Genomic DNA, 13,091 nt, shown 5'->3' on the forward strand with positions numbered 1-13,091 from the left:
AGGGGGCCTGGGACTCAGGCCTGGCTGCAGCCCTCAGGAGCACCACTGCCTCCTGGGGCTCTGCGGCCCGAAGCCGGCCTCTGACCGGGGCCCCGAGGGGTGGTCTGAGGGAGGCCAGGTGGCCTCCCCGATGCTTTCCCCACGGGCCAGCAGGCCCCTAACAGCCTCCTTCCCCTTCCAAGCCATGAATGGAACTGTCATCCATGGATTTATCTAAACCTTTTGTGAAGCTATTTATATTTCCAGCCGAGACCACATTTTGGAGTAATGAGTTCCATCGCGGGCCTCCCCTGCTGGGCACGGCGCGCTGCCTTTGATTTGTCCTAAACTTACCTCACTTGCGCTCCAAGGGGGCCCTGTAACTCCCGCGGGCCAGGTTTTGGTGAACAAGCTGGAACTTCCCCCTTCCCATCCCTGCCGCGGGTTTAAAACATTCCATCCCGTCTCCCTTCCACCTCGACCCTGCAGCCCCAAGGGACCCGGTCTCCCTCCCGTGTGCGCTGGGCGCTCGGGTCTTGCAGAGCGAGCACGGCCGGCCCCTGGCAGCGTGCAGGGCAGCCAGGACTCGTTCTGCCCATGAGTCAGAGGGCGTCGAGGGCCCAGAACTGCGGCTCGGCCACGTGGCAGTGCCCCACCACCACCACCACTGCGCCTCTTTGCGGGGCTGACTTCCGTCTACACCAGAGTCCTCTGACCGGCCCCTGGCCTCCAGGCCACTCTCTGTGTTGCTTCTCTGGGGGGACTTTCCTTCCAGGCTCCTGGTGGGATTCACCGGGGCTCCGCCCACGCTGATTTATTTTGTTTCCCTCCTGACCTCAAAAGAGGGAGAGGGAGCNCGGGGGCCGCACACGGCCCTCTCAGGGAAGGACTGGCCTTACCCCTCCCCAGTTTACAGGTGAGGCAACTGAGGCTCAGAGAAAAGAAGCAACGCGTCCAAGGTGCACCAACCCGGAAGCAGTGGGCGCCAGATCTAGGCAGGCCGGTGCCCAGAGGGCCTTTAGTCCCCTGAGCAGACACCCCGGGCTCAGGCCCCGCCACCTCTCCCAATGCTATCTTCTTGCCATTCAGTGTGTGCTTTTTTTCCTTTAGCTTTATTTATTTCGAGAGTGTGAGTGGGGAGGGGCAGAAAGAGAGGGAGAGAGAATCCCAAGCAGGCTCCGCGGGCGCAGAGCCCGACATGGGGCTCCAGCCCCCCAACCGTGAGATCATGACCTGAGCCAAGATCAAGAGCAGGATGGGACGCTCACCTGAGACGCCCAGGCGCCCCTCGGTATATGCTTTTCAAACTGCTGCCGTGGGCCAAGCCTGTTCTGGCCGCCGGGACAGACGGCGGGGGACAAGGAAGGCCTGGGCAGCGCTGGCCTACGGGGGCTGCACCTGGCGTGTGGCAAACACGTTACGTTATCGGGGGGGCCGGGGGCAAGCAGTGCTCCGCCGGTTCGGTGCCCCCAGCAGCTCAGAGCTCCCTTGTCCGCTTGGTTACCCCAGAGTAACCACACAAACACCACTCTCGTGTGTGTACAACCCGGCACACTTCCTTCGGGGCCTTGGCGCAGGCCACCCCTCTCTCTACACAGTGTCCCTCCACCAGGGTGGAAGCCCGAGCTGCCAGGGACTGTTGTCCTGTACTCTTTCCTGTAGAGAAGTGTGTCTGATACAGGTTACCGCACTCTGGGAATTCCTGCGTTTTTAAAAAAAGATTTTATTTTGGGGGGGCACCCAGGAGGCTCAGTCGGTTAAGTGTCAGACTTCGGCTCAGGTCATGATCTCACGGTTCATGGGTTCGAGCCCTGCTTCCGGCTCTGTGCTGATGGCTCAGTGCCTGGAGCCTGCTTGATTCTGTGTCTCCCTCTCTCTCTGCCCCTCCCCCGCTCACGCTCTGTTTCTCTCTCTCAAAAATAAACACTAAAAACAGTATTTTTAAAGGATTTTATTTTTAGTTAACCTCTACACCCAACGTGGGGCTTGAGCTTATAACCCCTGAGATCTTGCTCCACCCACCGAGACAGCCAGGTGCCCCTGAATTCCTGCATGTTTAAACCTAAACAGTTGGGTGGCACGTGGGTGGCTCGGTCAGTTAAGCTTCCGACTTCAGCTCAGGTCATGATCTCCTGGTTCACAAGTTCAAGCCCCACATCGGACTCTGTGCCGACAGCTCAGAGCCTGGAGCCTGCTTCGGATTCTGTGTCTCCCCCTCTCTGCCTCTTCCTTGTTCTCTTGCTCTCTCTTCCTCTCAAAAATAAACAAACACGTAGAAATAATTAAATAAACCTAACCAGTTGGGTAAGAAGTAGTGGTTACAGGGAAGAAATTTTCCAACAGATGATGATGATAAAATTACTATTAATGATTATTAACATATTAATAATAACAATTATTATTATGGAGAGAGAAAAAGAGTGGGAGAGCGAAGGAGGGGGCAGAGAGAGAGAGAATCGCAAGCAGGCTCCATACTCAGTGCAGAGCCCAATTCAGGGCTCAGTCTCACAACCCTGAGATCCTGAGCTGAGCTAAAATCAAGAACCAGATGCTCAACTGATGGCCACCCAGGCGCTCCATCAACAGATAATTATTTTATAAGTTTGAGGGGCACCTAGGTGGCTCAGTCGGTTAAGCGTCCGACTTCGGCTCAGGTCATGATCTCATGGTTCGTGGGTTCGAGCCCCACGTCAGGCTCTGTGCTGACGGCTAGCTCAGAGCCTGGAACCTGTTTCAGATTCTGTGTCTCCCTCTCTCTCTGACCCTCCCTGGCTCACGCTGTCTCTATCTCTCTCAAAGCTAAATAAAACATTTAAAAAAAATTTAAAGCTTGAAATGGCAACCGCCATGCTCCATCGGTACCACACACATCTTCCCACATACTTACACACGTACGTACCTGTGGGGTGAAGACTAAGAATTTGGGGGTTGAAAGGATCCTGTGAGAGCATCTCCTGCACCCCCCTCATTTTATCAAGAAGGAAACCGAAACCCAAAGAAAGGGCTTGACCTGCTTGAGACTATCTGTGGGCAGCGCTGGAGCTGCACCACATCTCTTCCGCCACAGACCCCAAAATGCCTTTGCGTTCCGACTCCTCTCCCAACACAAAGCGTGCCTCGGCCCCCACTGTGCCTCCTCCTTCCGGACCTGAAAGGCATCATCGCCTCTGCCAACTGCAAGCCCAGGGAGGCTGGCCGGCTTCAGACAGGAGAGCTTCCTTCCGGCCCCGCGGTGTCGGAGACGCAGGACAGCCGATCACAACCCCTCTCTGGAACCGTGGCCAGATGACGGGCCCGGGAAAGCCGAGGGCCCCCGAATCCAGGAGCACAACACACCAAGGTCGGAAGGAACCTCGGCACCTCACACCACCAAGCACATTATACAGATGAAGACACGGCCGCAGAGACGGAGAGGGGCTGGCACAGTCCCCCAGCGAGTCGTGGTGAAGCTCGGACCAGAGATCCAGGACCCCTGATTCCCAGCTCCAGGCTCCCTTCTGGTCTGAGCCAGACGTTGGGGTAAAAAGAGAGCGAGGGATATAGAGAGAGGAGGAAAGGGAAGGAAGAGAATACCTAACGCTAGGTTCTTTTGTAGGTTTTATTTTTGACAGGACGTGGGGCGGGGGGGGGGTTGGGCAGCTAGTATCCAGTGAAGGATAGGACGGTGGGAAGAAGCTGGAAGTTTCGTCACAGCACCTTAAGTAGACGGGTATGAAGGAATGCTGCATTGCGATGAGCGGAGGTGACGGCAGAGCAGAGCCTGAGGACGAGGAACTGCAGCCGAGCTCCAGGAAGAGGAGCCAGTATGTGAGACGGGGGACGTTTCCAGAAGGTCACTTTGGTGCTGTATGGAGGGTGGACTGACGAGGACAGGCCGGAGGCGGGAGAGCACTGAGAGCTCCCACAGGCGTCCAGGGAGAGAGAATGGTGGCCGGAGCCAGGAAGATGGCCGTGGAGATGTGGAGATGGAAGTGGGGTCACCTGTTCTGAAGGTGGAGCAGTCAGGGCCTGCTGAAGGACTGTGCGGGGTGACAGAGAGCATCAAGGATGACTCCCAGGATGCTGACTTAAGTGCCTGGGTAGAGGGGTGCCATTTACACTGATCCCCTTGGAAGGCAAGACTAACCTCCCCCACGGGCGCCTGGGTGGCTCACTCCGTTAAGCATCTGACTCTTGACCTAGGCTCTGCATGCGATCTCCCATTTCTTGAGATCCAGCCCCACATCTGGCTCTGCACGGACATCCCAGCTCTGCTTGGGATTCTCTCTCCCCTTTTCTCTCACTCTGCCCATACTCTCTCCCTTAAAATAAACTTAAAAAAAAAAAGAATAACGTCCCAAGTGCTCCAGTGAAGACCGGTGAGGGACAGGCACCCAGGGCAAGGAGAGGGAGACACAAAGGGGGGATCCAGAAGTGCAGGGGGCAGGTAGACAAATACATTCTTCACTGCAGACAATACCAGAAGGGCAAGGCCAAGCCGGCCTAAGGAACACAGGGGTGAACAAGGCCCTTCGGAGCACTAAGGGACCCTGGTGCTGTCGGGGCTAGAGCTCAGAACGTCCCTCCCTCCAAGACTTCCGCTGTGCAGACCTGCAGCCTGGGGCCCAGGGCAAGGGGGGAACTTCCCCCACTGCACCATCTTGGGGGCCTTTTTTTTCCATGTTTATTTATTTGGAGAGAGAAGAGGAGAGGCAGAGAGAGAAAAGGAGAGAGAGAATCGCAAGCAGGTTCCGCTCCGTCAACGCAGAGCCAGAGGAAAGCCTCAATCTCACAAACGGTGAGATCACGACCTGAGCCAAAATCAAGAGTCAGAGGCTTTAGGACTGAACCACCCAGGTGCCCCTTTGGGGTCTTTCTAAAAGTGGTCACACAAATGTGACTCTACCCTCGGAAAATGTTTCCGGTACTCCCCACTGGTGTCCCTCATCATTCGGCAGCCCCCCGCCCCTCTGCAAGGCTCACGGAGCACTTTCCTCCCCAGGGGCAAGGGCCACGCGTCAATGGCCCTTGACTCCCGCTTGCCCTGCTAGGTACACCCTTCTGCCCATTTCAGCCCCAAATATCTTCCGTTTTTCAAGGATCGATGACGGATGCTCCAAGCCGGAATGCACAGCCACCTCCCAAACTCCCCCTCCCCCCACCCCGAGATCCTGACGCAAACTGCTTTAGCCCCTTTAGAGCTGGTGGCTGCCGCTTGGGTCCGTGCGGAAGGTCCAGCTTCGACCCCGTATCCAGACGACACGCAGGAAGACCTGAGCTAGGCGAGCCAGGCGGGCGAGCCCGCACATCTCAGGGCTCCGAGCCCGGGGCTCCCTNGTGGGGGGGGGCGGGGGCACGTGGAACCGCGGGAGATGCCCGCCTAACCCCCGTTTCCTTTCTCCTCCCCGCAGTGCTCGGCAAGGCGGTCCACTCCCTGTCCCGTATCGGAGACGAGCTCTACCTGGAGCCCCTGGAAGATGGGGTGAGGGGGTGACGACAGGGAGCCGGGTTTGCCTCCCAGAAGGCCAGATGCCCTTGGGCAGATGTGGCTGCTGTGTTTGTTTCCCCCCCGCCCCCCCTCCCGTTGTTGGGGCGTCACTTCGGGCCCTGTCATCTTCCCCGGTCCCTGAAGTGCCCGGTGGCCGGTGGGGGGATGACTAGGGGAAAGGGCAGAGTGTGTAGGGCCCTTGCTGGGGGGTCAGTGCCGCCAGGGACTCAGAGAAGGCTTCGGGGAGAAGGCAGCCGCCCACCGGAAGGAGAGGGAGAACTTCAACAGTTGGAGGGGAGGCGGAGGAGAGGAGAGCGAGTGTGCGGGAGAAGGCCGCGTCTGCCCCCTCACCGCATCCCTTTCCCTGCTTTTCCTGGCCCAGCTCTCTCTCCGGACCGTGAACTCCTCGCGATCTGCCTATGCCTGCTTCCTCTTCGCCCCACTCTTCTTCCAGCAGTACCAGGCGGCCCCGCCTGGTCAGGAAGCCCTGCGCTGTAAGATCCTGATGAAGGTGAGTGCGCAGCCCTGGGATGTGCCTGCTCTGGGACACTGAGTGGATGCAACTGGGAAGAGATGTGCTGCGGGAGCGAGCCCGTGTCCGATGCAGTGAGGGGCACAGTAAAGACATCACAGAGCATAATGGGAGATACGGAGAGGGTGGCCGATTCTGCCAGGGTTTGGAGAGAGTGGTGACATCCAAGTTGGTCCTTGAAAGGTACATAGATCTTTCAGGGTATCCCAGATGCGCGTAACCGCACAAACAAACGCCCGGAAAGGCGTAAATGTTCTGCGTATCATGGAGCTCCTTTCCTGGTGTGTCGGTGCCGAGCCTGGGACGGCCGGGTCCCCCACGGGATGTGAGAGCTGGTTGGTGGAGGCACAGCACCGAGCAGGTGGGTCCCCCCCTCCCCCCAGTCGTTCCTGTCCGTCTTCCGCTCACTGGCGATGGTGGAGAAGACTGTGGAGAGATGCTGCATCTCGCTGAATGGCAGGAGCAGCCGCCTGGTGGTCCAGCTGCACTGCAAATATGGTGAGCGGGCAGCCGGCTGGCCGAGGGGTCCCAGGTGGTGGGGGGGGGGAGGGGAGGTGAGCGAGACCCGCTGAGACCCCGTCTGCCCATCCAGGGGTGAGGAAGACCCACAACCTGGCCTTCCAGGACTGTGAGTCCCTGCAGGCGGTCTTCGACCCAGCATCGTGCTCCCATGTGCTCCGGGCCCCCGCTCGGTGAGTGTGTCCTCCGGCTCCAAGCTGGGCCGTGGGTCCAGCTTCAAGGGTCAGTTTAAGGAGATGCCTTCTTCATTTTCTCTGCCTTTGCTGTCAGGGCCTGGTCTGGCTCTTTAAGGGCAGAGGCGAGAATGGAGGAGGGCACTGCCCTGTGCTCCTCACTGCCTTCAGGAGCCTGTGTTCTCCTTCCCAGAGGTGCAGCTTGGGTTTCTGGCCATTCAGACCCCTCCTGACTCCTCTTTTAGGAAGCAGGTCTTTGAGGCACCAGAGTGGCATCTGACTCTTGACTTTGGCTCAGGTCATGATCCCAGGGGTCATGGGATCGAGCCCCACGTCGGGCTCTGTGCTGGGTGTGGAGCCTGCTTGGGATTTTCTCCCTCTCTGTCTGTCCCTTCCCCACTTGCACTGTCTCTCTCTCAAAATCAACTTTAAAAAATATTTTAAAAAAAGCAAGCAAGTAGGTAAATCCTCTCTCTCTGGCCTGAGCAGCCTTGACCGCCCGTCTTTAAGCTTTGCGGCTCAGGAGCTCAAAACCCTTGTCTGGCGTGGTCATCCTTCTTTTCCTACCTGCCTGGACTGTAGATTTAAGGTGTCTGCAGCCCCAGGAAGGAGGTCGGACAGGGAGGTCATGGTCCAGGAAGGCTGTGTGAATAAACAGCCATGGCGGTGGGGCTGCGTTCTGGGAAAATCTGAGCATCCAGGGGCCGTGCAGGACGTGGGAGATGGGGGCTCCAGTGGAGAAGACTAGTGTGGAGAGGAGTAGCTCCCCTCCCGCCCTCTGCTGGATGCTGCTTGCATTTGAGTACCCCAAGGTCATGTTCATTTCTTTTGGTAGCCCTGAGGTGTGGTCATTTGAAGTTCCCTTTGAGGCCTTACAGGCTATTTTTCTGAGTTCTGTTGGGATCGTGCTGCTCAGGACTCCACTGGGTAAAGAAAGAGGGAAGGGCCTCACCTGTAGTCTGGAGTTTGGTGCTATTTTTTTCTCTTAATGAGCAATTGGGGTTTTTTTCCACGCACAATTTCAAATATGTGTAAAAGCAGGTGCCTATTCCTGTCTCAATTGTCTGGAGGCAAATTCCAGATGTGATCTTGTATGCACATACTTGTTAACAGTATCTCTGAGAGACAAAGGTTTAAGGCCTTTTCCTGAGGGCTGAGTTTATAGGGATGATCTGCTGTGGCTTCCCACCCCTCGTGGGCAGATACTACCTGCCTGGTTTGGCCTGTGCAACAGCCCAGCAAACGGCCCGCCCTTCCTGTTACCTCCTCTGGGTCCTGCTCTGCTCTGCCCCGTCCCTCGCGGTGGACTTTTCTCCAACAGCCTGAAAGCTTCGGATGGGGTGGGAACCATGTCCCGCTCACCCTGTCCTCCTTCCCAGGGCACGCTAGGCCCGGCACCTGGTGGCTGCCCGTACGCTAGTACACGGGTCAAGCCCTGCCTCAGCTCACGGAGAGCAAAGCCACCGGGCAGGGCAGGGCTGGGCCTTGGGCGTGATGCTGTGCCCTCCTCACAGGGTCTTGGGGGAGGCCGTGCAGCCCTTCCCCCCTGCACTGGCAGAAGTGACGCTGGGCATCGGCTCTGGCCACAGGGTCATCCTGCGTAGCTACCTGGAGGAGGAGGCAGGTGAGGGAGCCAGACACGGCCTGGGATGACTCAGGGCTGGGGGGCGGGGGTTGCGGAGCTGGGGTAGGAGGGGATAGGGCCCAGGGGCCTAGGCTCCTCCTGTTCCTGCCTCCACAGACAGCGCTGTCAAAGCCATGGTGACGGAAATGAGCATTGGGGAGGAGGACTTCCAACAGCTGCAGGCCCAGGAAGGGGTGGCCATCACTTTCTGCCTCAAGGAATTCCGGGTGAGTTTCCCCTCCAACACACTCCCCACCCGGCCCTCCCAGCCCCGCCCCGGGCCTCACTGCTCTGCCTCTCCCCTCCCAGGGACTCCTGAGTTTCGCAGAGTCTGCAAACTTGTCTCTTAGCATTCACTTCGATGCACCAGGCAGGTAATGCCCAGCCTCGGTCTGTGGGAGGGGAGGCTCTGGGATGCTGGGAGCCAAAGGGCCCTGACCACGCCCAGGACCTGTCATCTGCCTAGGCCAGCCATCTTTGCCGTCAAGGACTCCCTGCTGGACGGACACTTCGTCCTGGCCACAATGTCAGAGTCGGACCTGCACTCCCCGGAGCTACACAGGCTGGCGCCTCCACTCCAGGCTCCCAGGTGAAGGTGCCCCCCCACCTGCCCACTCCTCCCCACTCCCGTCTCCGGGTACCCCGGCCCGAGCCTGCTGCTGCGGCCAGGCTGGGGGGCCACCCCCAGCACACACACTTCCTGTCGAGCCCCAGCCCCTGCAGCGCTCACAGCGCCTTCCAGCCCTGCAGCCTCAGCCTTCCTGATCAGCTGTGCTCAGAGATCCCTCCCACCCCGGAAAGTGTCCCCAGGGTCGGGCTGGCTTCCTTCTCTGGCTGAGTCTTCCCCTCCGAGTCTCTTCCCAGGCCAAGGAGGGAACAGGCTGCCGGGAGGCAGGGAGCTGCCTGGGGCTGGGGAAAGCAGGTGGCTGGAAGGGCAGGTGGGGTGTGGAGGATGGGCCCAGTGTAGTTGAAACAGAGGAAGTTTAGTCTGGCCCCCCGCCCAGCACGTCCCTGGGCCCCCGCGCTCTCCAGCTCTGTCTCCTGGGAAGGCGGGGGCTTTGGCCCCAGGTGGTCGAGCTCAGAGGATTTGACGCTCCCCTCCCCAAACTGAGCTCAACTGGGTCCCAGGATGGCTCCCTCAGGCCCCGATCTGAGCTCTGATCAATTGGCTTCCAGGTCCACTCCCTGCGGGAAGCCTCCACTTAACCACCTCATCTCTTCCCTCCAACTAGATGAGAAAGTAGCAGAGCCAAGAGATCACTGGTCACAAAGCTTTTACAGCCCGAGTCCTCTAAGGTGGGGCCCTGCCTCTGTACCCTCTCTTTTCCCCGTTCCTCGCTGACCGCCCTGTCCCTGCCTACAGCACACCCCACCTGGATGACTTTGCCAGTGACGACATGGACTCTTACATGATCGCCATGGAAACTACTGGGGATGGTGAGGGCTCCCGGGCAGTACCGTCCATGTCCCTTTCACCCGGCCACCAGCCCCCCTCTAGCCCAGGCCCCTACTCGGAGGACAACGAAACCGAGCCCAGTACAGAGCCTGGGACTCCCCCACCCAAGAAGGTAGGGGCTGGACATGGAGACAGCGGTGGGAGGCGAGGGAGGAGCGGCCTCCAGAACTCACTCTGCTTCCTCTGCTCCCTTTCAGTTCCGCTCGCTGTTCTTTGGCTCCATCCTGGCCCCCGCACACTCCCCTCCCGGCCCCAGCCCTGTGCTGGCTGAAGACAGTGAGGGTGAAGGCTGAAGTGAGAACCAAGCCTGTGTCCAGAGGCCCTGGACTAGATGAAGCCACAGCCTCCCCCATCCCCCAGAGGGCTGCGTCTCTACCCTGGGGGGTGGTAAAGGTGGGCTGTGCTGGAGCCGAGCCCATCGGTCCTGCCCCCACCCCAGACCCCTCCCAGCTGCCGGTGACCAGCCCGGGTACTGTCTTTCACCAGCTCCCAGACAGTCATGCCTGTTCCCAGGCTTGGCACCGAGCTGCCGCCTGACGGGAGGTCCCTCACCTGCTACTCCCCGTAGGCCTTCAGGCCAGACTCCTAACCACGTAGCTGGGGCCGGACGCGGCTTCCCGAAGACAGAAGTCAGAGGGGCTGTTGGCCCCTGCCGGTCTGCCTTCTCTGCCAATCAATCATGACGTGTCCCTCCCTTAACTCCTGGTCACACCTCTGGGATCCCTTGTGGCCAGCAAACTATTTTTCTTGCTTTCTCTACGCTGTCTGGCCCTGGGTTGGTATTCTAAGCCCCTGTGGAGCCGAGCCTGTGGCTGGGGTTGCCCTGGCTGGCGCCCCATGCCCAGCGAGCCTGTCCTCCCAAGTGGCTCTGGGCAGAAGGGCTGCCAGGCTCAGTATTTGCGACAAGGGAGACAGAGGCCGTGGCGAGAATCCAGCTTTGACCTTTATTCGAGAGACCAGATGGGTTGCCCCAGGATCTGTCTGCTGGCCCTGCGGCCAAGCAAGGCTGCAAACCCACATCTGGCCCTGCTTTGCCCTGAGCTGCAGCCTCGGCCCCAGGATGCTGCCTGTCCCCACTGCCGGTGCAGGCGGAAGGAGCCCTGGGGGATTGGACGCTGCTATTGATTCATTAAAAAAAAAATATACCACGGCTCCGTGTTCCCCGTGACAGGTGGGCCTTGAGGGCGGGAGCAGCATGAACCCCCCCCCCACCAATGGCCACATAATTTCTGTACAATCCACCATCTGGGGCAGAGTACGGGCACATGGAGGCTATTTCTTGGCTTTGGCGGAGTTGCGGGGTGGGGTGATGGGCCGGCCTCCAGGGTTCAAGCCACTGAACTGCCCGTATTTCCCCTTGTTCTTGTCGGCGGGCTTGAGGATCTAAAAGAGACAAAGCTGGTCAGGCTCACAGGCTGGGCCGTGGGGTAACACGCCCCTTCCTCCCCCATCCGCACCTGGAAGGAGCACATGAGCGTCTCATCCACGCTCATCATGGCGCCTGCGTTGTCAAACTCGCCACAGTAGTTGGGAGCCGAGAAGAGTGTCACCAGCTGCCGCTTGGCAAAGAACTCATAGCCGTCTTCCACCACCTGAGTGAGGACAGGGGCAGTTAGGTCAGCAGGTGCCCGCCATCCGGCCCCCGCCCCCAGCCCAGGGCTGCTGGCCCACCTGGTGCGCCCGGCAGATGAGGTCCAGGTCGTGCTTGTGCAGGAACTTGGCCACTACCTCAGCCCCGAAGGTAAAGGAGACACCACGGTCATTCTCGCCCCAGCCCTGCACGTCCTTGTCAGGGTCGGACCACAGCAGGTCGCAGAGCAGGCCCTGGTCAGGCACGTCTGTTGGCCTCATGATACGCCGAATCTGCTCCATGGACTGCAGGTCTGGGGACAGGCCTGGGGGCGCATGGGGGGAGAGGGGACGCCGGTCACTCCCCTCAGAGGAGCCTCAAAGACCTCCTGCTCTGGAAAGCCTTGGCTGGTTGGCCTCCCCCCGCCCCGCTCCCACCTGGCTCTCTGCCAGGGTCCCGGGAGGCCAGGCAGGCAGAAGTCTTCACCTTCTGCCTCTTCAAGTTCCTGCCCTCAAGGACCAAAGAGCTCTCTGAACAAAGGAGACAAAGTCCATTCACGATGCCAAAGCCAAAACGGGGGTGAGTGCGACTTAACACAGGAGTGTGTGTGTGTGGGGGGCCTTCCTGGAAGAAGTGACATGCAAACCAAGACCCCTTCCCAAACATTCCTTCCACACGTGCCTCAGAGCCACCCTCACCTCCATGGCAGCAGAAGATTTTCTCGTCCACAATGGCAGCGATGGGCAGGCAGTTGAAGCAGTCGGTAAAGGTTTTCCACAGTTTAATGTTGTAGCGCCTCTTGCCTGCCAGGAGGGAGAAGCCTCATGAGGCCTATCGCCAACCCCCCCCACCCCGGCCGCTGGGCCCTTTGCGGGCCGCTCAGACACAGCTGGGAGAAGAGTGGAGGGCGAGAAGAGAAGCCCCCCTCCCCCCACTCCACTGTCTACCAGCCGTCTTAGAAGAATTGTGTCCTAGAAGAATTCTAACGCAGCCCAGGCCACAGGAGCCTGAGTTCCGACAGGGAACGGCCCGCCCCCACCCGGCGAGCAGGGCCAGGCCAAGACTAGGTCTGGTTTATCTCAGCTGGTGGACAGAATCCAGTCCAAACAGGCATCCCAAGTGCTTAACGGATGTACTGGCGGGGAGTGCCATCAGACAGGGGCCTGCAGTAAAGTGTGTGCCGTCCTCCGTCAACAGCCACTCGCCAGACCCCTGCGGAGTGCCAGGCCCCGTGCCGGGAGGGCAGGGTGGGGACACAGGGCCTGGTGCACACCCTCCACGGAGCTCGCAGAATGCAGGTACCTGTCAAGACACTAACACCTCTACTGCCAGGACAACGCGAGGGCCCCACCGAGCAGCGGAGTCCCTTCCGGACTGGGGCAGCCCCAGATACTCTGGCTACTCACACTCATCATAGAAACCATAGATGCGGTTGATGCTGGCACACTCGTGGTTCCCACGGAGCAGGAAGAAGTTCTCGGGGTACTTGATCTTATAGGCCAGCAGCAGGCAGATGGTCTCCAGAGACTGCTTGCCCCGGTCCACGTAGTCCCCCAGGAAGAGGTAGTTGCTCTCCGGAGGGAAGCCGCCGTACTCAAACAGCCGCAGAAGGTCGTAGTACTGGCCATGGATGTCACCTGTGACCCAGGGAGCCTGTTCAGCGCTAGGTGCAGAGGCTCCACTTGAACCCAGAACCAAGTCTGGGCTCCAGGGAAGAGCAATCCAAGGACTTGGGGGACGGTGGGGGGGGGAGGGGAGTTAGGGGAGGGCA

At 59.4% G+C, this 13,091-nt stretch overlaps 2 protein-coding genes across 2 annotated transcripts in view; one reads left to right on the plus strand and one right to left on the minus strand.

The window, feature by feature from the left end:
• The first annotated feature begins 5,874 nt into the window (after nt 1-5,874).
• RAD9A (RAD9 checkpoint clamp component A) lies at nt 5,875-10,893 on the plus strand. Its single transcript, XM_077771372.1, has 9 exons — nt 5,875-5,957; nt 6,362-6,476; nt 6,571-6,670; nt 8,185-8,294; nt 8,412-8,521; nt 8,604-8,668; nt 8,761-8,883; nt 9,658-9,862; nt 9,948-10,893. The coding sequence occupies exons 1-9, from the start codon at nt 5,952-5,954 to the stop codon at nt 10,041-10,043; spliced, it is 930 nt and encodes a 309-aa protein (XP_077627498.1). The 5' UTR covers nt 5,875-5,951; the 3' UTR covers nt 10,044-10,893.
• The window catches only part of PPP1CA (protein phosphatase 1 catalytic subunit alpha), a gene marked incomplete at its 5' end in the record, with an annotated part of 2,888 nt that continues 472 nt past the window's right edge, over nt 10,676-13,091 (minus strand). Inside the window, 5 exons of the mRNA XM_077771450.1 lie at nt 10,676-11,133; nt 11,208-11,342; nt 11,422-11,645; nt 12,019-12,123; nt 12,727-12,957. Of these exons, the coding sequence (XP_077627576.1) occupies nt 11,023-11,133; nt 11,208-11,342; nt 11,422-11,645; nt 12,019-12,123; nt 12,727-12,957 (806 nt within the window). The remainder of the gene's footprint in view (nt 11,134-11,207; nt 11,343-11,421; nt 11,646-12,018; nt 12,124-12,726; nt 12,958-13,091) is intronic.

This window comes from Crocuta crocuta, unplaced genomic scaffold (assembly GCF_008692635.1).
Source record: "Crocuta crocuta isolate KB4526 unplaced genomic scaffold, BGI_CrCroc_1.0 scaffold647, whole genome shotgun sequence".
Lineage (NCBI taxonomy): Eukaryota > Metazoa > Chordata > Mammalia > Carnivora > Hyaenidae > Crocuta > Crocuta crocuta.